Genomic DNA, 21743 nt, shown 5'->3' with positions numbered 1-21743 from the left:
TGTTGCGTTCAAGGCGATAAAAATTGTGTAAATGACGGAGTCCGTTTGGTTGATTTAGTTTTTTTTTAGTTTAGTGCCTAGTTGTGCACGTGTGAATGTAAAAAACGAGAGCCATTAACTTCGATTTATTTGTAGAAAGGCGCTTAGATAAATCATTTACTTGTATTCGTTTACACAGGATATAGCCTTTACACATCCAATATGGCGGCGACGTTTTCATGGGGGAATTCTACCCATAATTAAGACTTACAGGTACAGTATGACGTTTGGCGTTTCATGCCCATTCGAAGTAATGGACCGCTTGTTGTTATTATTAAACGTACCTAGTGAGTTAAATCAGTTAAATTGCTAAATGTAAATATTTTTTTATTGTGATTTTTGTTTATCTGAGGAGTAGAATCAGAGCTAAGGCGGGATATAATGGTTGCCAGATGTTCAAAAGTTGGTGCTTTTTATGCAGCCATGTAATTTTTCTAAACATTCATTCATTCATTCATTTTCTACTGCTTTTTCCTCACGAGGGTCGCGGGGGGTGCTGGAGCCTATCCCAGCTGTCTTTGGGTGAGAGGCGGGATACACCCTGGACTGGTTGCCAGCCAATCACAGGGCACATATAGACAAACAACCATTCACACTCACATTCATACCTATGGACAATTTGGAGTCGCCATTATTTTTATTAAAATTATTATTATTTTTTTTTTTACATTTTTTTTTTGGAGTCGCCAATTAACCTAGCATTTTTTTTGGAATGTGGGAGGAAACCGGAGAAAACCTACGCTTGCACGGGGAGAACATGCAAACGCCACATAGAGATGGCCGAGGGTGGAATTGAACCCTGGTCTCCTAGCTGTGAGGTCTAACCACTCGACCGCCGTGCCGCCCGATTTTTCCAAACAGTTCCTTTAAATATAAGATATTTAAGAAGTAGCAGTTTTCCGCATTTCGAGTCGTCACTTGTCATGGGGGGGGGGGGGGGGGGGGGGGTGATGATGATGATGATGATGATGGGTGCTGCAGTCAAACCAGTTGAGAACCACTCCTCTAATTGTGTTATCAAGAAAAGGTGCTTTGAGGAAACCATAATGGAAATGGCAGGAAATATAAATACACCGCCTGCCCCCCCCCCTCCCAATTAAAACTTGAAACTGCTACACTCGTGAAAATTCTAGCTGGTGGACGCGTTAGAAGCTGGAATGCCAGTGGTGAACTATAATGTGCTAGAGTGCATCAGTACTGGTGAGCGATGGAAAAATGCACGTGGTAAAATGAGCACAAATGTTCTTGTTTGGGTTTTAAAACTGACAAATGGGTTAGCTTTATTTATTTACTATACCGCTTCTTGTCATTATGTTACACTTATGGACAATGGCTTGAAAAAATAAATGGTGAATTTAGTGTGTCGGTGCAGTGGCATGGGCGGATTGATCACATTCACTCAGCAGCATCTCTAAACTCTTCGGATTGATGTGATCATGTGACGGCTAAAGGCAGCCCAACCAAACAGTGTGTGGCTTTTCTTTGGCCAGGCAGTGTATATTTTCACGTGACATGGATTTTTAGCAAGGTTGCAAATAAGAATCGGGTTAGTCGATTAGATTTCACGTCACGTCTCAGTCTGAAGATTTGGTTCCATTGAAGTCGCTTTGGGAGTCCGCCTCCTCCTCAGATGCATCCTCAACCGCCCTCCGGCCTCCGGCCATACGGCGTGGAGCGCTGGCAAAGGAGGGCTCATTTCCCCGCCTTCAGAGACACAGATTTAAGAAGGCAGTGAGAGGAGTCTGGACATCTCACTTTGAAATATTTGATTTGTATAAGTTCTGATACTTTCACATTGGAAGAACCATTTTCCTGTACATATATTTATACAATAATAAGTAACGAAATCAAACAATGCACAACGATGAGCCAATTCAAGAAACAATACAAGCAGTTGATGTTTGCTAAATACAAGGATGAAGAGTCTTGAACCAGTCATGATGTGCTATATATATCATTATATTGACACTTACTATGGTACCCATTATGTCATTGGATGCTCATATCACCTCCTACTTTGGTATGGGACAAAAACAAAATATATATATTTTTTTAAAAACCAAAAAAAATTAATAAAAATTAATCAAATAAATTAATAAATAAAATAAATTTGCTAAATACAAGGATGAAGAGTCTTGAACCAGTCATGATGTGCTATATATATCACTATATTGACACTTACTATGGTACCCATTATGTCATTGGATGCTCATATCACCTCGTACTTTGGTACGGGACAAAAAATAATAATAAAAAAAAACATAAATAAAAATTAATAAATAAAATAAATTAATAAATTAATAAATAAAATAAATTTGCTAAATACAAGGATGAAAGATAAAGGTCACCATTATGTCACCGTATGGTCATATCACCCCGTACTTTGGTATGGGACAAAAAAAAAAAAATAATTAAAAACTAAAAAAAATAAATAAAAATTAATAAAATAAATAAATAGAATAAAATAATAAATTAATAAATAAAATCAATTTGCTAAATACAAGGATGAAGAGTCTTGAACCAGTCATGATGCTATATATATCACTATATTGACACTTACTATGGTACCCATTATGGCATTGGATAGTCATATCACCTTGTACTTTGGCATGGGACAAAAAATAAAAAAATCAATTTTTTTTAAAAACTAAAAAAAAAATTAATAAAAATTAATAAAATAAATTAATAAATTAATAAATAAAATAAATTTGCTAAATATAAGGGTGGAGAGTCTTGAACCAGTCATGATGTGCTATATATATCACTATATTGACACTTACTATGGTACCCATTATGGCATTGGATGGTCATATCACCTTGTACTTCGGTACGTGACAAAAAAACAAAAACAAAAAAAAAACGTAAACTATATTAGGAAAGCAGGAAGTGAACAAATGTAACAGTTACTGATTGTAAAAGTACCAGATGGAGGGGTAGGATTTAATAAGCTTTGCTTCTTCCTACTCCTTTTGGACATGTGGAACTGGGAACTGATTATGGGATGCATTCAATTGTAATCTGATGCATGTTCAAATGAAATTAAACCATTACCATTACCATTACCATTACCATTACCATTACCATAAACATAAGAGCTTGATAGGAGGAACAGACGAATGTATTTTTGCATATGTCCATCATCATTTCACTGTTCCATACAGTGTGAGCTCCAGCTATAACTGCAATAAACGAGGGCCAACTGTACAGTATTATTAGCAAGTAGTATTATATAAGTAGTATATAAGAGAAAGTATTGCTCTTATATCACAAGGTTTGCCTCCCAAACACAAAGATAATAACGCAGCCTCGACCCTTTTCACTCTTTCTTCATCCTTCTCACCTGAGTTTGCTCTTCAGAGAGTTGACCTCGCGACTCATGGCGTCGTTGGCCTCGGTGGCTTCATCCAGCTCACGCTGGAGCTTCCTGCGGGCGGCCGTCGCTCGCTGAGACTCCTCCTCCGACTCCTCCAGCTGCCTCTTCAGCTGCTTCATGCGGGTGTTGGCCTTCTCCGCCTGAAATTGGTCGAGGGAGGAGTCAAGTCAAAGAGGCTCCTGTGATGGGTTCCACGGGTTGCTTGAGGGTGAGAAGGAGGCCTACTTGGTCTTTGTACTGTTCTGCCTGTTTCCTTTCATCCTCCACCTGCATCACTAAGTCTTTGAGCTTCTTGTCCTTCTGGCGCACGTTCTTGGCAGTAGCCTGCTTCTCTCTGTTAAGAAATAAAAGCCATCAACCTGGAAGGACTTGGACTTGGATTTGTGAGTGTTCCCCCGGCTTTGACCTGTTCTCCTGCTCCAGCTGCTCCTCCAGCTGGGCCACTTTGGCCTCCAACGCCGTGATGGACGACTTGAACTTGGACTTGACCTGGTTCTCCATTTCACTGAGCTTGGCCTTCAGCTCCTTGTTCTGGCGTTCCATCTGCTGCCGGGCGCTCTCATTCTTCTGGGAGGCGGAGCGCTCCGTCTGCAGCTCGCTGTTGAGCGTGTCCGCCTGTGGAGACAACGCACCGGTTCAGAAGATGGTTAGCCGAGGGTGCGATGTGATCTCGCTGCATATGGCAACCTGCTGCGTGCTCTTCCTCAGCCGGTCGTTGAGGATCTCCATGTTGCTCTGCTCTTCTTCCAGCTCTTCCTCCAGTTGGGAGATCTTAGCTTCCAGGCGACGCTTCTCATCTGCTAAGGCAGACCTTCAATCAAGAAGCACAGGAATCAGAATCAGATTTATTGGCAAAGTATGCTTACATAAACAAGATATCTGATATTAATTATTAATCATAATTATTATTATTAATGATAATGCATGTACAAATAATTACTGATGATCAATATTTTTATTAGAATATTTTCTGGACTATGCCGGAGTCCATCCCAGCTGACCTCTGAGGAGAGGCGGGGTACACCCTGGACTGGTGGCCAGCCAATCACAGGGCACATATAGACAAACAACCATTCACACTCACATTCATACCTATGGACAATTTGGAGTGGCTAATTAACCTAGCATGTTTTTGGAATGTGGGAGGAAAAACCGGAGTACCCGGAGAAAACCCACGCATGCACGGGGAGAACATGCAAACTCCACACAGAGATGGCCGAGGGTGGAATCGAACCCTGGTCTCCTAGCTGTGAGGTCTGCGCGCTAACCACTCGACCGCCGTGATGTGTTTACGTTTTAGTCTTTTTTTTTTTTAGGTGAAAAAAGTGTCAAATGCAATATGTATATTTTATAACATTTGAATGTTGGGAAGGAGCCCAGGGTTCAATTCCACCCTCGGCCATCTCTGTGTGGAGTTCGCATGTTCTCCCCGTGCATGCGTGGGTTTTCTCTGGGTACTCCGGTTTCCTCCCACATTCCAAAAACATATTAGGTTAATGAATTGAATGTGAGTGTGAATGGTTGTTTGTCTATATGTGCCCTGTGATTGGCTGTCCAATGAATGAATGAATGAATGTTAGGAGACTATGGACAAAATCTAACAAATCATATTTGAGGATGAAAATACGAAAGAAGGTTCATGACTGACTTTCCAGACGAGTTGCTCGCCAACTCATCCGACAGCTCATCTCTTTCGGCCTCCGCTTGCTTCCGCGCCCTTTCAGCGGCAGCCAATTCCTGCAAACGTGATAAATAAAACACGAGTTCGAGTCCCATTATCGTCGTTGCCGCAAATCGCTCGCGTTACCTCCTGCAGTTGCATGAGCTCAGCCTCGAGGCCCTTAGCTTTCTTCTCACTCTCTTTTGCCGTAGTCAGCACCTCCTCCCGGGCGGCACGAGCATCTTCCAGCTCTCTCTGGAAGTCTTTCATCTGACCCTGGCAGAGGTCGATCACACGGTAAGACGTTAGAAGATGAGTCTTGGGATCATTTATCCATACGTCACATTTAGAGCAGTGATTTTCAAGCACTGTGCCGCGGGCACACTAGTGTACCTTGAGAAACCGTCAGGTGTGCCGTGAGGAATTATCCAATATCACTTTTTATAATTAACATTTATTAATCATTTGCAAATATTATGTCAATAGCCATTATGTCAATAGTATACATGGACCCAAATATTCCAATTCACTTTGGTTTATTTGCTCAAACGGAAAAAAATTGAACAGGGATGGAATATTCCTTTAACCAATCCGATTGAGGTATCTTGTACCCGCTCAAACGGAAAGTTGTTAGACTGCGATTTTCTTCTTCTGTTGTTTATTGGCGGTTGGCAAGCAGCTTTCGTGTGCATTAGCGCCATCTGTGAAACAGAATCTAAACCAGGGGTGGGCAAACTTTTTGACTCGCGGGCCGCATTGATTTAACAAAACGGGGGAGGGGGAGGGCAGAATATATATTTTACACGTAACAGTCCACCTGGTATTATTGTATCTGTAAAAGTGTCATGCAATCTGCTATTATTATTTATTATTTTATATTTATATTTAAATATTTTAAAAATAATAAAATATTATAATAATTAAAATAAATTTAAAATAATAATTATTATATTATTATTATGTAAAATATGCAAATATAACAATATTATCATATATAATTAATATAATAATTAGCATTAATATAATAAATATAATATATTATTATATTATATATTATATATAAATATTATTATTTATTATTTGATATTTATATTATTTATAAATATTTATAAATATTTTATATTTAAATATTTTTATTTAAATATTTTATATTTAAATATTTTTATTTAAATATTTTATATTTAAATATTTTATATTTAAATATTTTAAAATGTATTATTATTATTATCATCATTATGCTTGTGTCTCTTTTTTCAGGAGCACTTTGTAAACAACAGACCACATCAAATAACAAAATTGATACAACCATCAAAAGGTTGGCTCAAGCCATGATGCCAGTTCGTATGTTGAGTTTAAATGAAATACTTTGGAAAGAACGGACGGGCCGTATTCAAACACTTGGCGGGCCGGATGTGGCCCCCGGGCCGTAGTTTGCCCACCCCTGATCTAAACCCTTCTATACGCCATTCACAAGTGCAGTTTTATTAAAAAAGAAAAAAAAATGTCCCGAGTTTAATTGTAAAATATTAGCAAGATTGAATTTGATCTTTTCCTGTTTAAATTGATGCCGGGTGCGTTCTTTCAGCGCATGCTCAGATATGACGTAACACGCAGATCCAGACGTTCTTCACTTAAAAATGGAGGCCAGCAATCGGCACTGGAACACTGCAACAGAAGAACCAACTGCGTTCGTGGTTTCTGTCGTGTGTATAGAATAAAAAGATATCTGAATACAACACAATTAAATACATGTATTTGTACGCTTGTGTCTTCGTTGGAATAGGTGTGTATGCTATGTCAGTTGGTTCTTCTGTTGCAGGCATGTGTTTGGCCAGCTATGTGGGGCGGGTTGAGCATGACCTGTGAACCAGGAAGTGCGGGAATCGGTGTGTGTGTGCTGGGCTCTGGTGGTGGAAGTGTGAAAAATAAAGTTGACTGGAAGCAGCCGTTCGCCGTGTTCTTTTTTGGTATTGAAATCCTTAAGCAAAGATTGATTTAAGCTGCTAGAACAATGTCGAGTGCATTATTGCCCACTTTTAATGCAGTTCGGCGCAGGATCGGATATATCGACACTCCGGTTATATTGATATTTTTTCCGACTCCCGACAATATCGATATAACGAGACTTTACTGTATACTGAACGTGGTTTTTAACATCCACGCCCAAAGAAAGACCTCGAAAGAATCACGATGTGTAGTCTCACTTGGATCTTTCGGAGCTGCTTGATGGCCTCATCTCGTCCCTTATTGGCCGTCTCAATCTGGCTCTCCAGGTCTTTCATGTCGGTCTCCAATTTCTTCTTGGCTGCTGCTGCAGAGGCCCGCTGCTTCCGTTCATCCTCCAGCTCCGTCTCCAACTCACGGACCTGCAATCATGGTGCACAAGCTGTTAGATTACCGATAGCGAGGCTTTCTGTGATTGATAATCGATAATCGATACAGTAGAATAGAAAGGAGGCCATTGTTTTCCTTCACCTGCTTGACAAGCTGTCTCTTCTTTTCTTCTCCCATCTCATCGCGACCTTGGAGATCCCGCTCAAACTGGGCTTTCAGAGCCTGCATGTTGACCTCCAGACGCAGTTTGGCATCCTCAGCCGCCTGCAGCTCGTCCTCCAGTTCCTCCAGCTGAGTCTTCATCTCCTCCACCTGGGCCTCCAGACCTCGCTTGGACTTCTCCAGCTCATGGACCTGCCATGAAATGCCATTTCTGTGATGCATTCAGGGGTACTGTGAATCAAGCGGAATTTATAAACACACATTTTTGCCAACGTCATCCTTTGAGCTGATCAGATCCTCCATCTCCATCCTCAGGGCTTTGTTGGCTCGCTCCAGCTCCTCTCTGGCATCCTGGGCCTCCTCCATAGCCCTCGCTAGGGACAAAGCCTTGGTCTCCTTCTCTCTGGCCTCGGCCTCAGCCTTATCCCGCTCCTCTGCGTATTTACTGGAGATACTCTTCTCCTCAGCTAGCATCTGGAGGCCAAACATGCTGATGTAGTAAAAACCACAATGAAATCATGACAAGAAGAATAACTTCACTAAACCTGATCAAACTTCTTCTGCTTTTTCTCGAGGTTTGAGACATTCTGCCTCTGGTTGTCAAGATCCATCAGTGTGTCCTCCAGCTCCTGTTGCAGACGATTTTTGGTTTTCTCCAATTTGTCGTAGGCTGAGGCCTTCTCCTCAAACTGGGTGTTGGCCGCCTCCAGATCTCTCTGCAGGCGTTTCTTGCTTTCTTCCAGCAGCTCGATGTTCCCTGACATTTCTTCAAGCTTTTTCTTACTGTCTGATAGCTGTGGAAGTCATTTGTCATTGATCCGAAACGGGACACGATATGTTTAAAAAAGCATTTAAAAGACCTGGACGTTGAGGGTAGACACGTGTCTCTCCACGTTCCTCTTGGCTTCCATCTCCTCCTCGAGCTGCTCCTGCAGGCTGTTCTTGTCATCCTCAGCCTGCCGAAGCTTTGTAGAGAACTGCAACTTCTGACGTGTCTCCTCAGCCAGCAGCTCCTAAGAACACCAAGAGCAATAACTTTGGGATTCCTATCAAAAGGTTTCATTTCCCACAGTGGTCACCTGTGCATCCTGGAGTTGGGAGCCGAGGCTGGAGACATCTTTGCTAAGTTTAATGTTCTTGCCCTCAGCTTCATTCAGTAGGTTTGTCACACTCTCCAGTTCCACCTGCGAGGGGGAGAAGATTTTTCATCCTTCCGCTTGGAAACACGGAGCACTGCAGACATTTCATTACAGTGATCTTGGAGCAGCGTTCTCCCAGTTCAGTCTTCTGCTTCTCGCTGTCGGTGAAACGGGACTGCAGATCGGTCACTTGACCCTCCAATTTCTTCCTCTTGTGCTCCCCATCTTGTTTGGCTTGAGCGAGCGAGCGCACCTCCATGGTTAACTCGGATGTCTCCTTCTCCAGAGCTTGTTTGGCCTTCTCCAGGTTGGATTTCACCTGGTGGCGAGGCGGAATGAGTTATGAATATTCATTCGTTCGTTCATTTTATACCGCTTTTTTCCTCACGAGAGTCGTGGTGGGGAAGGGGGGGGTGCTGGAGCCTATCCCAGCTGTCTTCGGGCGAGAGGCGGGGTACAGCCAATCACAGGGTACATATAGACAAACAACCATTCACACTCACATTCATACCTATGGACAATTTGGAGTCGCTAATTAACCTAGCATGTTTTTGGAATGTGGGAGGAAACCGGAGTACCCGGAGAAAACCCACGCATGCACGGGGAGAACATGCAAACTCCACACAGAGATGGCCGAGGGTGGAATTGGAACCCTGGTCTCCTAGCTGTGAGGTCTGTGCGCTAACCACTCGACCGCCGTGCCGCCCTGAACAAATATTCATTCATTCATTAATTTTCTACTGCTTTTTCCTCACAAGGGTCGCGGGGGGTGCTGGAGCCTATCCCAGCTGTCTTGGGGCGAGAGGCGGGGTACACCCTGGACTGGTCGCCAGCCAGCCAATCACAGGGCACATATAGACAAACAACCATTCACACTCACATTCATACCTATGGACAATTTGGAGTCGCTAATTAACCTAGCATGTTTTTGGAATGTGGGAGGAAACATGAACATGCAAACTCCACACATAGATGGCCGAGGGTGGAATTGAACCCTGGTCTCCTAGCTGTGAGGTCTGCGCGCTAACCACTCGACCGCCGTGCCGCCGAGTTATGAATAAAAGTAGGTCAACATGGTGTATAAACTGGGTGGAGTCTTACTCGTTTGGATTGTTCCAGCTGCTCTGTGAGCTCCTCTACAGCCTGGGTGTGCTTCTGTCTCATCTCATGTATCTGAGCCTCATGGGTCCGGTTCTCATCCTCTATGGCTCTCTTCAGTAGGGTCACCTCCTGCTCACGTTTGGCTCTGCAGAACACACAAAGAGAAAAAGTGATACTTTTGTTTTTTGGCTTTTTGGTCTGTGAACCTCTTATGATTTAAAATGTGTGACCTGAGTTCCTGCTGGGTGGCGGTACTGTCCAGGGTATCCTCGAGCTCTGACTTAAGAGCCTCCAGCTCCTCCCCCAAGTCCCTTTTGATCTTCTCTGCCTTATTCCTGGCTGCCCGCTCAGAGTCGAGATCTTCCTGCAAGTCGGAGATGTGGCCCTCCAGCTCCCTGATTTTCTTCAGGGCGTTGTTCTTTTGAGCTGTCTCATCTTCTAACCTGATGGAGGGAAACCACACCTTTTTTTTTTTTTTACACCGTTAACTGTGGCAACTTCATTCATTCATTTTCTAACGCTTATCCTCACGAGGGCGTGCTGGAGTCTATCCCAGCTGTCTTTGGGACAGGGCACATATAGACAAACAACCATTCACACTCACATTCATACCTATGGACAATTTGGAGTCGCTAATTAACCTAGCATGTTTTTGGAATGTGGGAGGAAACCGGAGTACCCGGAGAAAACACACAGGTCTCCTAGCTTTGCTAACCACCCGGCCGCCATTTTGGCGAGTTAATATTGTTAAATCAATGTTGCCGGCCGAGCGGTTAGTGCGCAAGCCTCACAGCTAGGAGATCCGAGTTCAATTCCACCCTCGGGCATCTCTGTGTGGAGTGTTTTCTGTGTTTTCTCTGGGTACTCCGGTTTCCTCCCACATTCCAAAAACATGCTAGGTTAATTAGCGACTCCAAATTGTCCATAGGTATGAATGTGAGTGTGAATGGTTGTTTGTCTATATGTGCCCTGTGATTGGCTGGCGACCAGTCCAGGGTGTAACCCGGCCTCTCGCCTGAAGACAGCTGGGATAGGCTCACTCTCGTGAGCGTGTAGAAGAGCGGAAATGAATGAATGAATGAATGATGAAAACCTCATTAGCAGACCTGGCTAAGGCATTCTGTAGCTCCTCCTCTTTCTTTGCCAGCTGGGCTTTGAGGTCAGCAATCTGGGCCTGGAGGTCAGCTATCTGCTCCTGAAGATCATTGGACTCTGCCTCCAGCTTACGCTTCACCTTATCCAACTCCTGGCGAGTCTTTTCCTCTTTCTTCAGGCGGACTGAAAATGCAGCAGGAAGAAAACAATGTCAAAGAAGTGTAGTGTATAGAGTACATACAGTATTTGCTATGTAGCTTACATAATGGTACATTTCGGTGTAGTGATATGTGAAAATGCAGTAATTACCTTCTAGATCTGAGATCATAGACTCGTGTTTATTTTTAAGCTTTGTGAGGTTCTTTGACTTCTCCTCTTCTTCAGCCAGGTTAGCGCTGAAGTCTGCAATCCTCTCCTCCATCAGCTTCCTCTCCTAGAAAAATGAAAATACAACAGTGTGGCTAAATTATGGCTAAATTCCAATACCATGGCATCTCCTTTACTTCAGAACTACTACTAATTGTTTAAATACTGCACCACTCAATACAACAGTCGGACTTACAGTGTCATCTTACAAAGAACATTAAACTCATCACACAGCAACTTAACACCTTTAATGCAGAAGAAATATACAAACAAGTACCAATATGTTTAAAATTAAAAATATATATATTTCAAAGTTTTCCCATATTTTTCTCATATTGCAATGTGCCTCAGCAAGGTGCAATGATGTCAACCTCCCTCTGGGCTCCTCTGGCTCCCTCTGGTGGACAGTATTAAGATTAAGATTAAGATATGCCTTTATTCATCCCTCAGTGGGGAAATTTGCAATTGACAGTATTATGGGAAAACGTTAAAATATATTTTTTTTCATTTTTTTAAACCGTATTGGTCCTTGTTTGTATATTTATTTGGTATTATAGGTGTTCAATTCCTATGTGATGAATTTAGTGTTCTTTGTAATGATGACACCGTGAGTCAGACTGTTCCATTGACTGCAATTTCATTGGGTTGACAAGGTGTGACTTATATACGTACAAATCTGTTTTTTCCTCTAAATTCATGCGGTGGAGTTTACATTAATTGTTACTCCCATGTACTGAACCCATAATATCTCTTTAACTCCAACTTAACTTAATTTTCCTTATTCACCTTAAGCAGCTTATTGTTCTGATCTTCCATCACAAGGATGTCATCTTCAAGCTTTTTGATTTTCCCGTCACAAGTGACCTTCTCCAGCTGCAGCTTTTGGCGTGCATCTTCCTCCTCCTCTAAATGTTCTTCCAATTCCTACACAATTGACAAAAAATAATGAAGTACTGAATAAAGTGAACGTTTGTATTGTACTTGTAATGAGTGACGGCGGGGGCCTGATTTCTTTACCTGCATTTGCTGTTGCATCTTCTTCTTTTCTACCAGCAATGACTGTGAACGTTCTTCTTCATCATCAAGTCTTGCCTCCATCTCATGGAGGATTTCCTCCAATTCCTGCTTCTTGGCCGCTAGACGCACGCGCATCTCCTCTGCTTCCGCGTAGAGCTCTGTTTCGGCCTGGAGCTGCTCTTGCAGTGCATTCCTCTCCTCCAAAATCTGAAGGAAATGGACATTACGTGAGCATACGTGAGTTGGGATATGCGATATACAAAAGATAAGATGAATATATTTGATGCACCCACATTAGAGCAGCAAAAACAGTAAAAATTTTTTGGTATCACTTGTCATTTACCGATGTGTGCTTCAAGGATATTTCCTTCAGCTCCGTTTCAAACTTTGCAGCATTTTCTTTGGATTTCTGCAGTTCCTCCTCCTTCAGGCTCATCTCTTCCTCCTGACGAGTTACTTGCAGTAGAGGCTTGACCTTTTTAAGACACGGCAAAGCGAAGTCGGTTAAATTATGACCATGTCTGTTATTTAAAAAAAAGTCAAATTAAACTGACAACTGAACGAGAATCCTGTATCGAGCTACGCTGACCTTTGTGAAGAGTCTCCACCACTGCCAGTTCCGAAGTTTGAGGTAGGCGGCACAGTTCCGCTGGATCACTTTCATGGCAGTGAGTTGTTGCTGCCTTTTGGCAAATGCCCTTAAAAAGATCAACAAAACAAATTTTATGCACATTTTATGCACAATAGCAATAGCGCTAGAACACATACAGATTAAAAAAATAATTCCATTAGCAGGTGATGTGAAAAATATTCATATTTCTTCACTAAACTGTACTATAAATGTATTTTCTGTATGATTCCAATCATTTAAAAAACATTTTCTTCAGTAAAAATCGCTGAATTAGCAGATTTTCTGATCAAATACTGGGAAGTCTCATCGACTCAGCCTACTGTTTGAGTGTGTATTTGTCAGCATATCACCAATAATATAATGTTGCAAAAACATTTAATATACACCATGACTTTCTACAGCCTGTATAATGTCTTTGATGTTGCATGGTCGTACTTTCTGGCCAAGAAGCCTCTGGCCTGGGCCTGGAAGGCAATGATAATCACAGTAATCTTCAGGTCTCTCTCCTCCTCCAGCTGGGCCAAAACTCCAGTGCGGAAAAAAATCTTACTCTGCCCAATTCTGTACAGGTTTGGATCCAGGTCTAGATGCTTGATCTGCACAGAAACATCAAATATTGATGATCCATAACTCAGTAGAAAATGCCATAAATGGACGGCTACTTTTACAGATGAATAATAAGTTTACCATGAGACAACAAGCTTGTTTTCCATCCATGAAACCTTTAGGAATAGCATTTGCTGCCAGAATCTCATAGCTGCAAGAGAACGGTTTACATAAACAGGATTAGAATACACAGTACACGTAATAAGAGTACCGGAGTTACGTATGTCCCTATCCCTATCTGACTCACCGTTGTCGGAACTCTTGGAAAACAATTCGGTTGGGGAATCCTTGTCGGCAGATTCGAATACCTTCCAGCACGCCGTTACACCTCAGCTGCTCCAGAACCAGGTGGGCGTCCAGCTTCCCTGCCTGAGGAAAATAGTACTTGTTAGTGGACTTGACGGATTAATTGCGAACAGTAGTTTTGATTAAAGAAGTACACGTTTTCTATGGAAAAAATAGCTTAAATTCAGAGGAATAACAAAAACATTTTGACCACAAATGTGTGCAGCTGGAGCCTATCCCAGCTGACTTCAGGCGAGAGGCGGGATACGCCCTGGAGTAGTCCGCCAGCGAATCAGTTATTGCTATTCTTGTACAGTAAACCTCGGATATATCGGATTCAATTGTTCGCACTGGTTTTGTCCGATATAAGCGAAATCCGTTATATGCGTATACCGGAAAATGTCCGTTTTACGCATATATCGGATTTATATCCGTTATATGCGTATACCGGAAAATGTCCGTTTTACGCATATATCGGATTTATATCCGGTATATGCGTAAATCGGATTTTATCCGTTATAAAAAGGCACTTCCTTGACTATGTTTCCAATGTACCTGGACGCGCAGGCAACGCTGCAAACGCTGCAAATGACGTCGTATAGCGGCCTGTCACGATTCGGCGAATCGGAGCGCCACGATGCGGCCATCCGATATATGCGAGGGAAATTTAATGGAAATGCATTGGAACGGGACTGGAGATTTTGTCCGAAATAGGCAAAATCCGTTATAAAAAATCCGATATATGCAATGAATTTTTATTGGAAATGCATTACAGAAAAATCGGTTCTTTTTTATCTGTCCGTTGTGAGCGAATTTCCGATCTATCCGAGTCCGATATATCCGAGGTTTACTGTAGTAAATGATTTCATTTCTTTACCCTCTTCTCGTGGTTTGGAATGATGCATCGGACAAAGTTAGGCTGGGTATTGTGCAGTGTGGTCATGAGTTTGGCGAGCGACTCCTTGTAGAGCTGTCCCACCGTGCGGAACATTCCCTTCTTGGTCTTTGAGCCGCTGGGCATTGAGGTGTCTGACATCTTGGCGATGGTGTCGAGACCAACCACTCTGTCGGCTGCAGCATACAACTCATCAGTCATTGACTCATACATAAGTACTGGATCACAATAGATCACAATAGAATCTTAACAACGTCATCGTGATAAGATAAGAATTCATCATAGCGGGTGTCAGTAAGCTCACAATCTTTCCAGAGGTCTTGCACGAACGAGCTGGAGGAGTTGTTCAGCAGTGAAGTGACATTGTCGTTCAGAGGGTCCATGTTCTTTGTCAGCCAGGCTGTGGCATTGTAGTCCACCTGTACGCAAAAACAGTTTGGCTTCACTTCCCTTGCGTATCACACAAAAAGCAACAAAGCCCAATCATATCTCAACTGATGTTCTTCCTCTCATCCTCACCTTTCCAGCATAGTGAAGAATAGAAAACTCCGTCTTGTCTTTTAGCTGTTTTGGTTTAGCAAATTTAACATGGTTTCCTTGAGTGTTCATGAGTTTCTCCACAAAGGAGATATCTGTGGCTTTGGGGAACCAACACTCTTCATCCAGCAAGGCAAGAATGCCTGGAGGGTTGTTCTGCAAAGAATATGCATAGAGATTGATAAGCGAGACTCTGAACGCATCATGTCGTCATTATCTTAGCGAAACTCACCGGCCTCTCAATGAGCTCGATGCAGGGCTGAAGGTCCAGGCCAAAGTCAATGAAGTTCCACTCGATACCTTCTCTCTGGTACTCCTCCTGTTCCAGGATGAACATGGTGTGGTTGAAGAGCTGCTGCAGCTTCTCGTTGGTGTAGTTGATGCAGAGCTGCTCGAAGGAGTTGTCCTGCAACAGATGTGAGATGAAGCTGTTCAAGCACATTAACCATAAAGCGTTCATCTCTTGAACTTTGATTGTTGAGAGTTTCCATACTTCAAATATCTCAAAGCCAGCAATATCGAGGATTCCCAGAAAGGAAGCCCCTTGTCGTTTGGTTTTGTCCAGGGCTTTGTTGACTCTGCCCAGGATCCAGCGGAACAAGCGTTCAAACACAGCCTTGGCCAAGGCTTCGATGGCAAAGTCAGCCTTGGAAGGAAATAAGTATATCAAGAAAGACACGTCCACACTACCACATTTTTGGATCCTTGTCTCGTGATCGAGTCACGTTACCTGCTCTTTGGTCTGTGCCTTCTGGACCACCTCTCTGCCCACTTTGATTCGAGGCGTGAGGATGGCACGGGTGAAGTCTGTCACATTGATGCCCTGCAGGTGACACACCTTCTGAGCCGCTACAAAGAGGAAAAATGTATGCATTATGTAATAATTAAAAACAGATTTGTTGGACCTTTCCTGTGTTTTGTTTACAATAAGTACACTGAATTTGTTTCATTTTTGTTTTTTATTGCTTCCTATTCCGTGGGGAAACTTGATTCCTTTTACTGACTTGAGTTCTTATGAGTCATTCACTGGGTGAGACTGGGCCGCATCAGGTTTTCCAAATAAAAAACAAAAAAAAAAAACTGCATTGATTAAAAACAAATTTTTTTTAAAAACTTCGCTTTGGTTCCAATTTTCTACAATAAAAGCTCTGATAAAACATTCCACTGTTCTCAAATATCTTACTTTTTATTTTTCTACACAAAATAAGATGAAAAATAAATAAACAAATCAAGAATAAAGAAAATCAATCAATCAGTAATAAATAAATAAATATAATAATAATAATAAAACGGCAAATAATAAAAACTTAAGAAACCACATATAGTTGGTGGGTAGACAAATTATTTTTTTTCAGATTAAAATGAACAAAGCATTATTAGAGCCCTGTAGACATGACAAAACACGACTATAGTCACATTTATACTCTTTTTATTTACAACATATTGCGCAACTGCAGGGTCTTGAGACACATGCTAACTCGCAAACTAGAGAGCTAGCGACCTAAACGGTAGCCTTCAAGTTATTTCCTTTAAACTTAAATAGGCTTAAACTTACCACTTCCACACGGATAGGGAGGATAACTATTAACAGTTATTTAACCTTTAACATGAACATTAATCAAACGTAATAATTTTTTCTGGGTACATGATACCATACAGCATCCATATCAAACTTGCGTGGGCCGCACTAACATTAAACTTTCATATCAAGGCGGGGGCCTCAAAATAGTGTCCAGCAAAAACTTCTCATGGCCGCACAGTGCATGAGTAGTTAGCATGTAGGCCACACAGTCAGGTGATTGGATCGCCTGGTCATCTCGGTGTGGAGTTTGCATGTGTGGGTTTTCTCCGGGTACTCCGGTTTCCTCCCACATTCCAAAAACATGCTAGGTTAATTGTTGACTCCAAATTGTCCATAGGTATGAATGTGAGTGTGAATGGTTGTTTGTCTATATGTGCCCTGTGATTGGCTGGCGACCAGTCCAGGGTGTGCCCCCCTCTCGCCCGAAGACAGCTGGGATAGGCTCCAGCATACCCGCCACGCAAGTGAGGATAAGCGGTATAGAAAATGGATGGATGGAAAAACATCTCACCTGTGTTATCAGGCATGGTGGCCTGCTCCTGATTCCTTTCCTTCTTGAACTCAATGTTTCCCAGCTGCATGACTGTGGAACACACTTTCAGGATATCTAAAACACAGTGACGGTAGAGGTAAACATTTATTATTTTGGTTTAAAAAATTATTTTTATATACTATTTTACAGGAGTCCCTCATGATGTACCACATCAGTAAGACTTATTTGAACCACCGATCCATCCTACTCCTCCTACTTCCAATTTAAATCAAACAAGGTCAGATGAGTGTGATGACTTGTACCAATTCGATCCTCTTCTGTAATGCCCATGATGGTCATGGCTTCCATTGTCTCTTCATACAACTCATCATCCTGCTGGCCTGGGATCTGGACGTGGCCCGCACTTAAGAAGCGGTAATTACTGAAGGGCTCCAGAAGAAGCTCCTCTGGAAAGAAAAGCAGTTAGACAGCAGTGAGTGTTTTTTTAATCAATTGATCTTGGCCTAACTCAATATGGTAATTTAAGAAGTAGCAATACTACGAGTGTGGCGTGTCCCTGCTCTTCCATTGACATGTTTCAAATACGTTCTATGTTACCTCTCAGCTTGTCCTTGGCGCCAGCAATCATGTAGTAGAAGATATGGAAGGCCCTTTCTGTCTTTGCCTGTCTGATACAACGAGACTTCTCCAGAAGGTCTGAAAACCCAGCAGTTAAAGGACACCAACAATCTGCTCATTTCATGGATGTTGGTCGACTATCTGAGGTCATTGGGGTCATTGGGAGTGACCAGGATGGATAGGATCAGGAACAAGTACATCAGAGGGACATTACATGTTAGAGGCCTTGGAGATAAAGTCAGAGAGGCCAGAGGAGAGATAGTGAATATATTGGTAGAAGGATGCTGCCAGGTAGCAGTGGTAGAGGAAGACCAAAGAGGAGGTTTATGGATGTAGTGAAGGAGGACATGAGGGTAGTTGGTGTGAGAGAGACAGATGCAGAAGACAGGGATGGATGGAGGAGATTGATTTGCCGTGGCAACCCCTGAAGGGAAAAAGCCCAAAGAGAAAGAGGAAGAAGCTTTGATGAGTCCAAACAATGGAGGATACAAGTCTCAATATTGGCTCCAACAATGTAGCCGGTCACATCAAAGTTGATGCGAATAAATTTACCCTGTGAGAGAAATGAAAATATGGTTATGCACTACAATGGCACACTTGGGCCTTAAAGCCTTAAAGGGCCAGCCTTAAAGGGCCAGCCTTAAAGGGCCATCCTTAAAGGGCCAGCCGCAAAGGGCCATCCTTAAAACTCCAGCCTTAAAGCTCCAGCCTTAAAGCTCCAGCCTTAAAGGGCCATCCTTAAAGGGCCAGCCTTAAAGCTCCAGCCTTTAAAGGGCCAGCCTTAAAGCTCCAGCCTTTAAAGGACCAGCCTTTAAAGGGCCAGCCTTGAAGGGCCAGCCTTGAAGGGCCAGCCTTGAAGGGCCAGCCTTAAAGCTCCATCCTTAAAGCTCCAGCCTTGAAGCTCCAGCCTTGAAGCTCCAGCCTTGAAGCTCCAGCCTTGAAGGGCCAGCCTTGAAGGGCCAGCCTTGAAGGGCCAGCCTTAAAGGGCCAGCCTTAAAGGCCCATCCTTAAAGGCCCATCCATAAAGGCCCATCCTTAAAGGCCCATCCTTAAAGGCCCATCCTTAAAGGCCCATCCTTAAAGGCCCATCCTTAAAGGCCCATCCTCAAAGGGCCATCCTTAAAGGCCCATCCTTAAAGGGCCATCCTTAAAGGGCCATCCTTAAAGGGCCAGCCTTAAAGGGCCAGCCTTAAAGGGCCAGCCTTAAACGGCCATCCTTAAAGCTCCAGCCTTAAAGGGCCAGCCTTAAAGGGCCAGCCTTAAAGCTCCAGCCTTAAAGCGCCAGCATTAAAGGGCCATCCTTAAAGCTCCAATTGTTTAAAGCCCTAAACAATTCACATGGCCAAGGTAAAAACTTACAAATCGGGAGGAGTTGTCATTTTTGATGGTCTTGGCATTTCCAAAGGCCTCCAAGATGGGATTGGCCTGCAGGAGCTGCTTCTCCAGCTCTCCCTGGTGACGACAACATAGTTACACTTGGACTTGAGGTGGGATGCAGACAGGCCAGAAAATACACAATATGATTGTGCGTGTCTAGGGAAAACAACGACAAAGACTCAAAAATTAAAAAAAATAAAAATCTTACAAATGGATCTCCAGCAAACTGTGTAAAAAATCTCCAGGATTCCAGTAAATGATGTAACGCAGACATATGACTTGAGGTTGTGAGGCAAATAAGGGGAAGCTGATATATAAACAGATAAGCAGGTTGAAGGTAGAGGTCATGTTGACGCTATCATAATGTTACCAGTGCATTGCTTCTGAGGAATCCTTTGCATTTGCATGTGTTTGCCGAACTGAAGCGATCCTGACCACAAAAAAGCCCTCAGGAGATGCAGTTTGCTCTCAGCGTGATTTCTCAGACTGCGGGCTTGTGGACACCTCATCAGTGTGCATTGAGCTAATCCGCCTGATCAAAGTGGTCTGTGTCAGCGCAAGTCAAGGTCAGATGCTGTTGACCTCCACCTGCTACAAAACACTGCCTCTATTAGCCCCGTAAATGCACGGTAAATGAGACCGGCGTTAACAACTCTAGCTTGATTGAAAAGAGTGAAGGGATAATAGTCATAGGGCATTGCTGCTGAAAGAAAAGAGAGGATACAGACCAGCTGAGGTGGTGAAGATCAGAGCTACTAAAGCAGAAAGGATTGCCTTGTTCATTTTAGCTGCTTGAAAGACACTAAAGAGAAGAGGGGAAAAATAGAGCACAGAAATGTAACAAGAAAAGGTATAGTAAAGATTTCCTTTTGGTATCATAATGCAGATATGGAAGAAGGCAGAAAGGAAGCAAGGGAGACCAACATGGGGAGAGAACATATAAACAATTGACCCAGTGAGGTCAAACATCAGCAGGTACAAGTCACATGTCATACACTCATTGGCCACAACAGTTGTCAATCTGAACATACATTCATTTATTCACTCATTCATTCATTTTCTACCGCTTATCCTCACGTGCTGGAGCCTATCCCAGCTGTCTTTGGCTGAGAGGCGGGGTACACCTTGTACACCAGGGGTTTCAAACACGCGGCCCGCGGGCCAAATGTGGCCCGCAGGACACTAGTTTGAGACCCCCGCCTTGATATGAAAGTTTAATGTTAGTGCGGCCCGTGCAAGTTTGATATGGATGCTGTATGGTATCATGTACCCAGAAAAAATTATTACGTTTGATTCATGTTCATGTTAAAGGTTAAATAACTGTTAATAGTTATCCTCCCTATCTGTGTGGAAGTGGTAAGTTTATGGCTATTTAAGTTTAAAGGAAATAACTTGAAGGCTACCGTTTAGGTCGCTAGCTCTCTAGTTTGCGAGTTAGCATGTATCTCAAGACCCTGCAGTTGCGCAATATGTTGTAAATAAAAAGAGTATAAATGTGACTATAGTCGTGTTTTGTCATGTCTACAGGGCTCTAATAATGCTTTGTTCATTTTAATCTGAATTTTGAATAATTTGTCTACCCGCCAACTAGTTTCTTAAGTTTTTATTTGCTGTTTTATTATTATTATTCATTCATTCATTCATTTTCTACCGCTTTTCCTCACGAGGGTCGCGGGGGGTGCTGGAGCCTATCCCAGCTGTCTTCGGGCGAGAGGCGGGGTACACCCTGGACTGGTGGCCAGCCAATCACAGGGCTATTATTATTATTATATTTATTTATTTATTACTGATTGATTTCATCTTATTTTGTGTAGAAAAATAAAAAGTAAGATATTAGAGAACAGTGGAAAGTTTTATCAGAGCTTTTCTTGTAGAAAATTGGAACCAAAGCGAAGTTTTTTAAATTTTTTCGTTTTTAATAAATGCGTTTTATTTTATTTTTTTGGAAAACCTCATGCGACCCAGTCTCACCCAGACCCGAGCTCCAGTGGCCCCCAAGTAAATTGAGTTTGAGACCCCTGCTGTACACAATCACAGGGCACATATAGACAAACAACCATTCACACTCACATTCATACCTATGGACAATTTGGAGTCGCCAATTAACCGAGCATGTTTTTGGAATGTGGGAGGAAACCGGAGTACCCGGAGAAAACCCACACATGCAAACTCCACACAGAGATGGCTGAGGGTAGAATTGAACCCTGGTCTCCTAGCTGCGTGGCCTGTGCGCAGCCGACTGTTTGTAAATTAATATTCTCTTTGTAAATTAATATTTATGATAAGCTCCTTTGCGCAACACTGAGACCACAAATCAAATGTTGTGACCACTGAGTGTATAATGTTACAGGGCAGCTCAGAAACAGGTAAAAAAAAAAAAAAAAAAAAGATGCCTGGCAAGTGAGTCATAACAAAACCACTAATAAAGACTAA

General features: G+C 42.6%; 1 protein-coding gene across 2 annotated transcripts in view; it reads right to left on the bottom strand.

Annotated features, from left to right (window-relative positions):
- Window positions 1–1009: 1009 nt before the first annotated feature.
- The window catches only part of myh11a (myosin, heavy chain 11a, smooth muscle), a 33607-nt gene continuing 12873 nt past the window's right edge, over window positions 1010–21743 (bottom strand). For both annotated transcript variants that reach the window (XM_058064728.1, XM_058064736.1), the window contains 36 exons: window positions 19293–19385; window positions 18423–18486; window positions 17913–18011; window positions 17618–17761; window positions 17334–17429; window positions 15971–16089; window positions 15734–15886; window positions 15473–15646; window positions 15223–15396; window positions 15008–15122; window positions 14686–14879; window positions 13771–13892; window positions 13605–13674; window positions 13353–13513; window positions 12876–12984; window positions 12630–12761; window positions 12287–12493; window positions 12056–12193; window positions 11213–11336; window positions 10915–11086; window positions 10039–10251; window positions 9809–9953; window positions 8820–9026; window positions 8648–8752; window positions 8429–8581; window positions 8114–8362; window positions 7830–8042; window positions 7548–7760; window positions 7277–7438; window positions 5220–5348; window positions 5061–5149; window positions 4100–4223; window positions 3819–4027; window positions 3638–3746; window positions 3380–3552; window positions 1010–1743 (listed from right to left, as the gene is read on the bottom strand). In XM_058064728.1, the coding sequence (XP_057920711.1) occupies window positions 1614–1743; window positions 3380–3552; window positions 3638–3746; window positions 3819–4027; window positions 4100–4223; window positions 5061–5149; window positions 5220–5348; window positions 7277–7438; window positions 7548–7760; window positions 7830–8042; window positions 8114–8362; window positions 8429–8581; window positions 8648–8752; window positions 8820–9026; window positions 9809–9953; window positions 10039–10251; window positions 10915–11086; window positions 11213–11336; window positions 12056–12193; window positions 12287–12493; window positions 12630–12761; window positions 12876–12984; window positions 13353–13513; window positions 13605–13674; window positions 13771–13892; window positions 14686–14879; window positions 15008–15122; window positions 15223–15396; window positions 15473–15646; window positions 15734–15886; window positions 15971–16089; window positions 17334–17429; window positions 17618–17761; window positions 17913–18011; window positions 18423–18486; window positions 19293–19385 (5283 nt within the window). In that variant the 3' untranslated portion in view covers window positions 1010–1613. The remainder of the gene's footprint in view (window positions 1744–3379; window positions 3553–3637; window positions 3747–3818; window positions 4028–4099; window positions 4224–5060; window positions 5150–5219; window positions 5349–7276; window positions 7439–7547; window positions 7761–7829; window positions 8043–8113; window positions 8363–8428; window positions 8582–8647; window positions 8753–8819; window positions 9027–9808; window positions 9954–10038; window positions 10252–10914; window positions 11087–11212; window positions 11337–12055; window positions 12194–12286; window positions 12494–12629; window positions 12762–12875; window positions 12985–13352; window positions 13514–13604; window positions 13675–13770; window positions 13893–14685; window positions 14880–15007; window positions 15123–15222; window positions 15397–15472; window positions 15647–15733; window positions 15887–15970; window positions 16090–17333; window positions 17430–17617; window positions 17762–17912; window positions 18012–18422; window positions 18487–19292; window positions 19386–21743) is intronic.

Source organism: Doryrhamphus excisus, chromosome 1, assembly GCF_030265055.1.
Source record: "Doryrhamphus excisus isolate RoL2022-K1 chromosome 1, RoL_Dexc_1.0, whole genome shotgun sequence".
Lineage (NCBI taxonomy): Eukaryota > Metazoa > Chordata > Actinopteri > Syngnathiformes > Syngnathidae > Doryrhamphus > Doryrhamphus excisus.
This window is presented reverse-complemented; position numbering and strand designations above follow the sequence as displayed.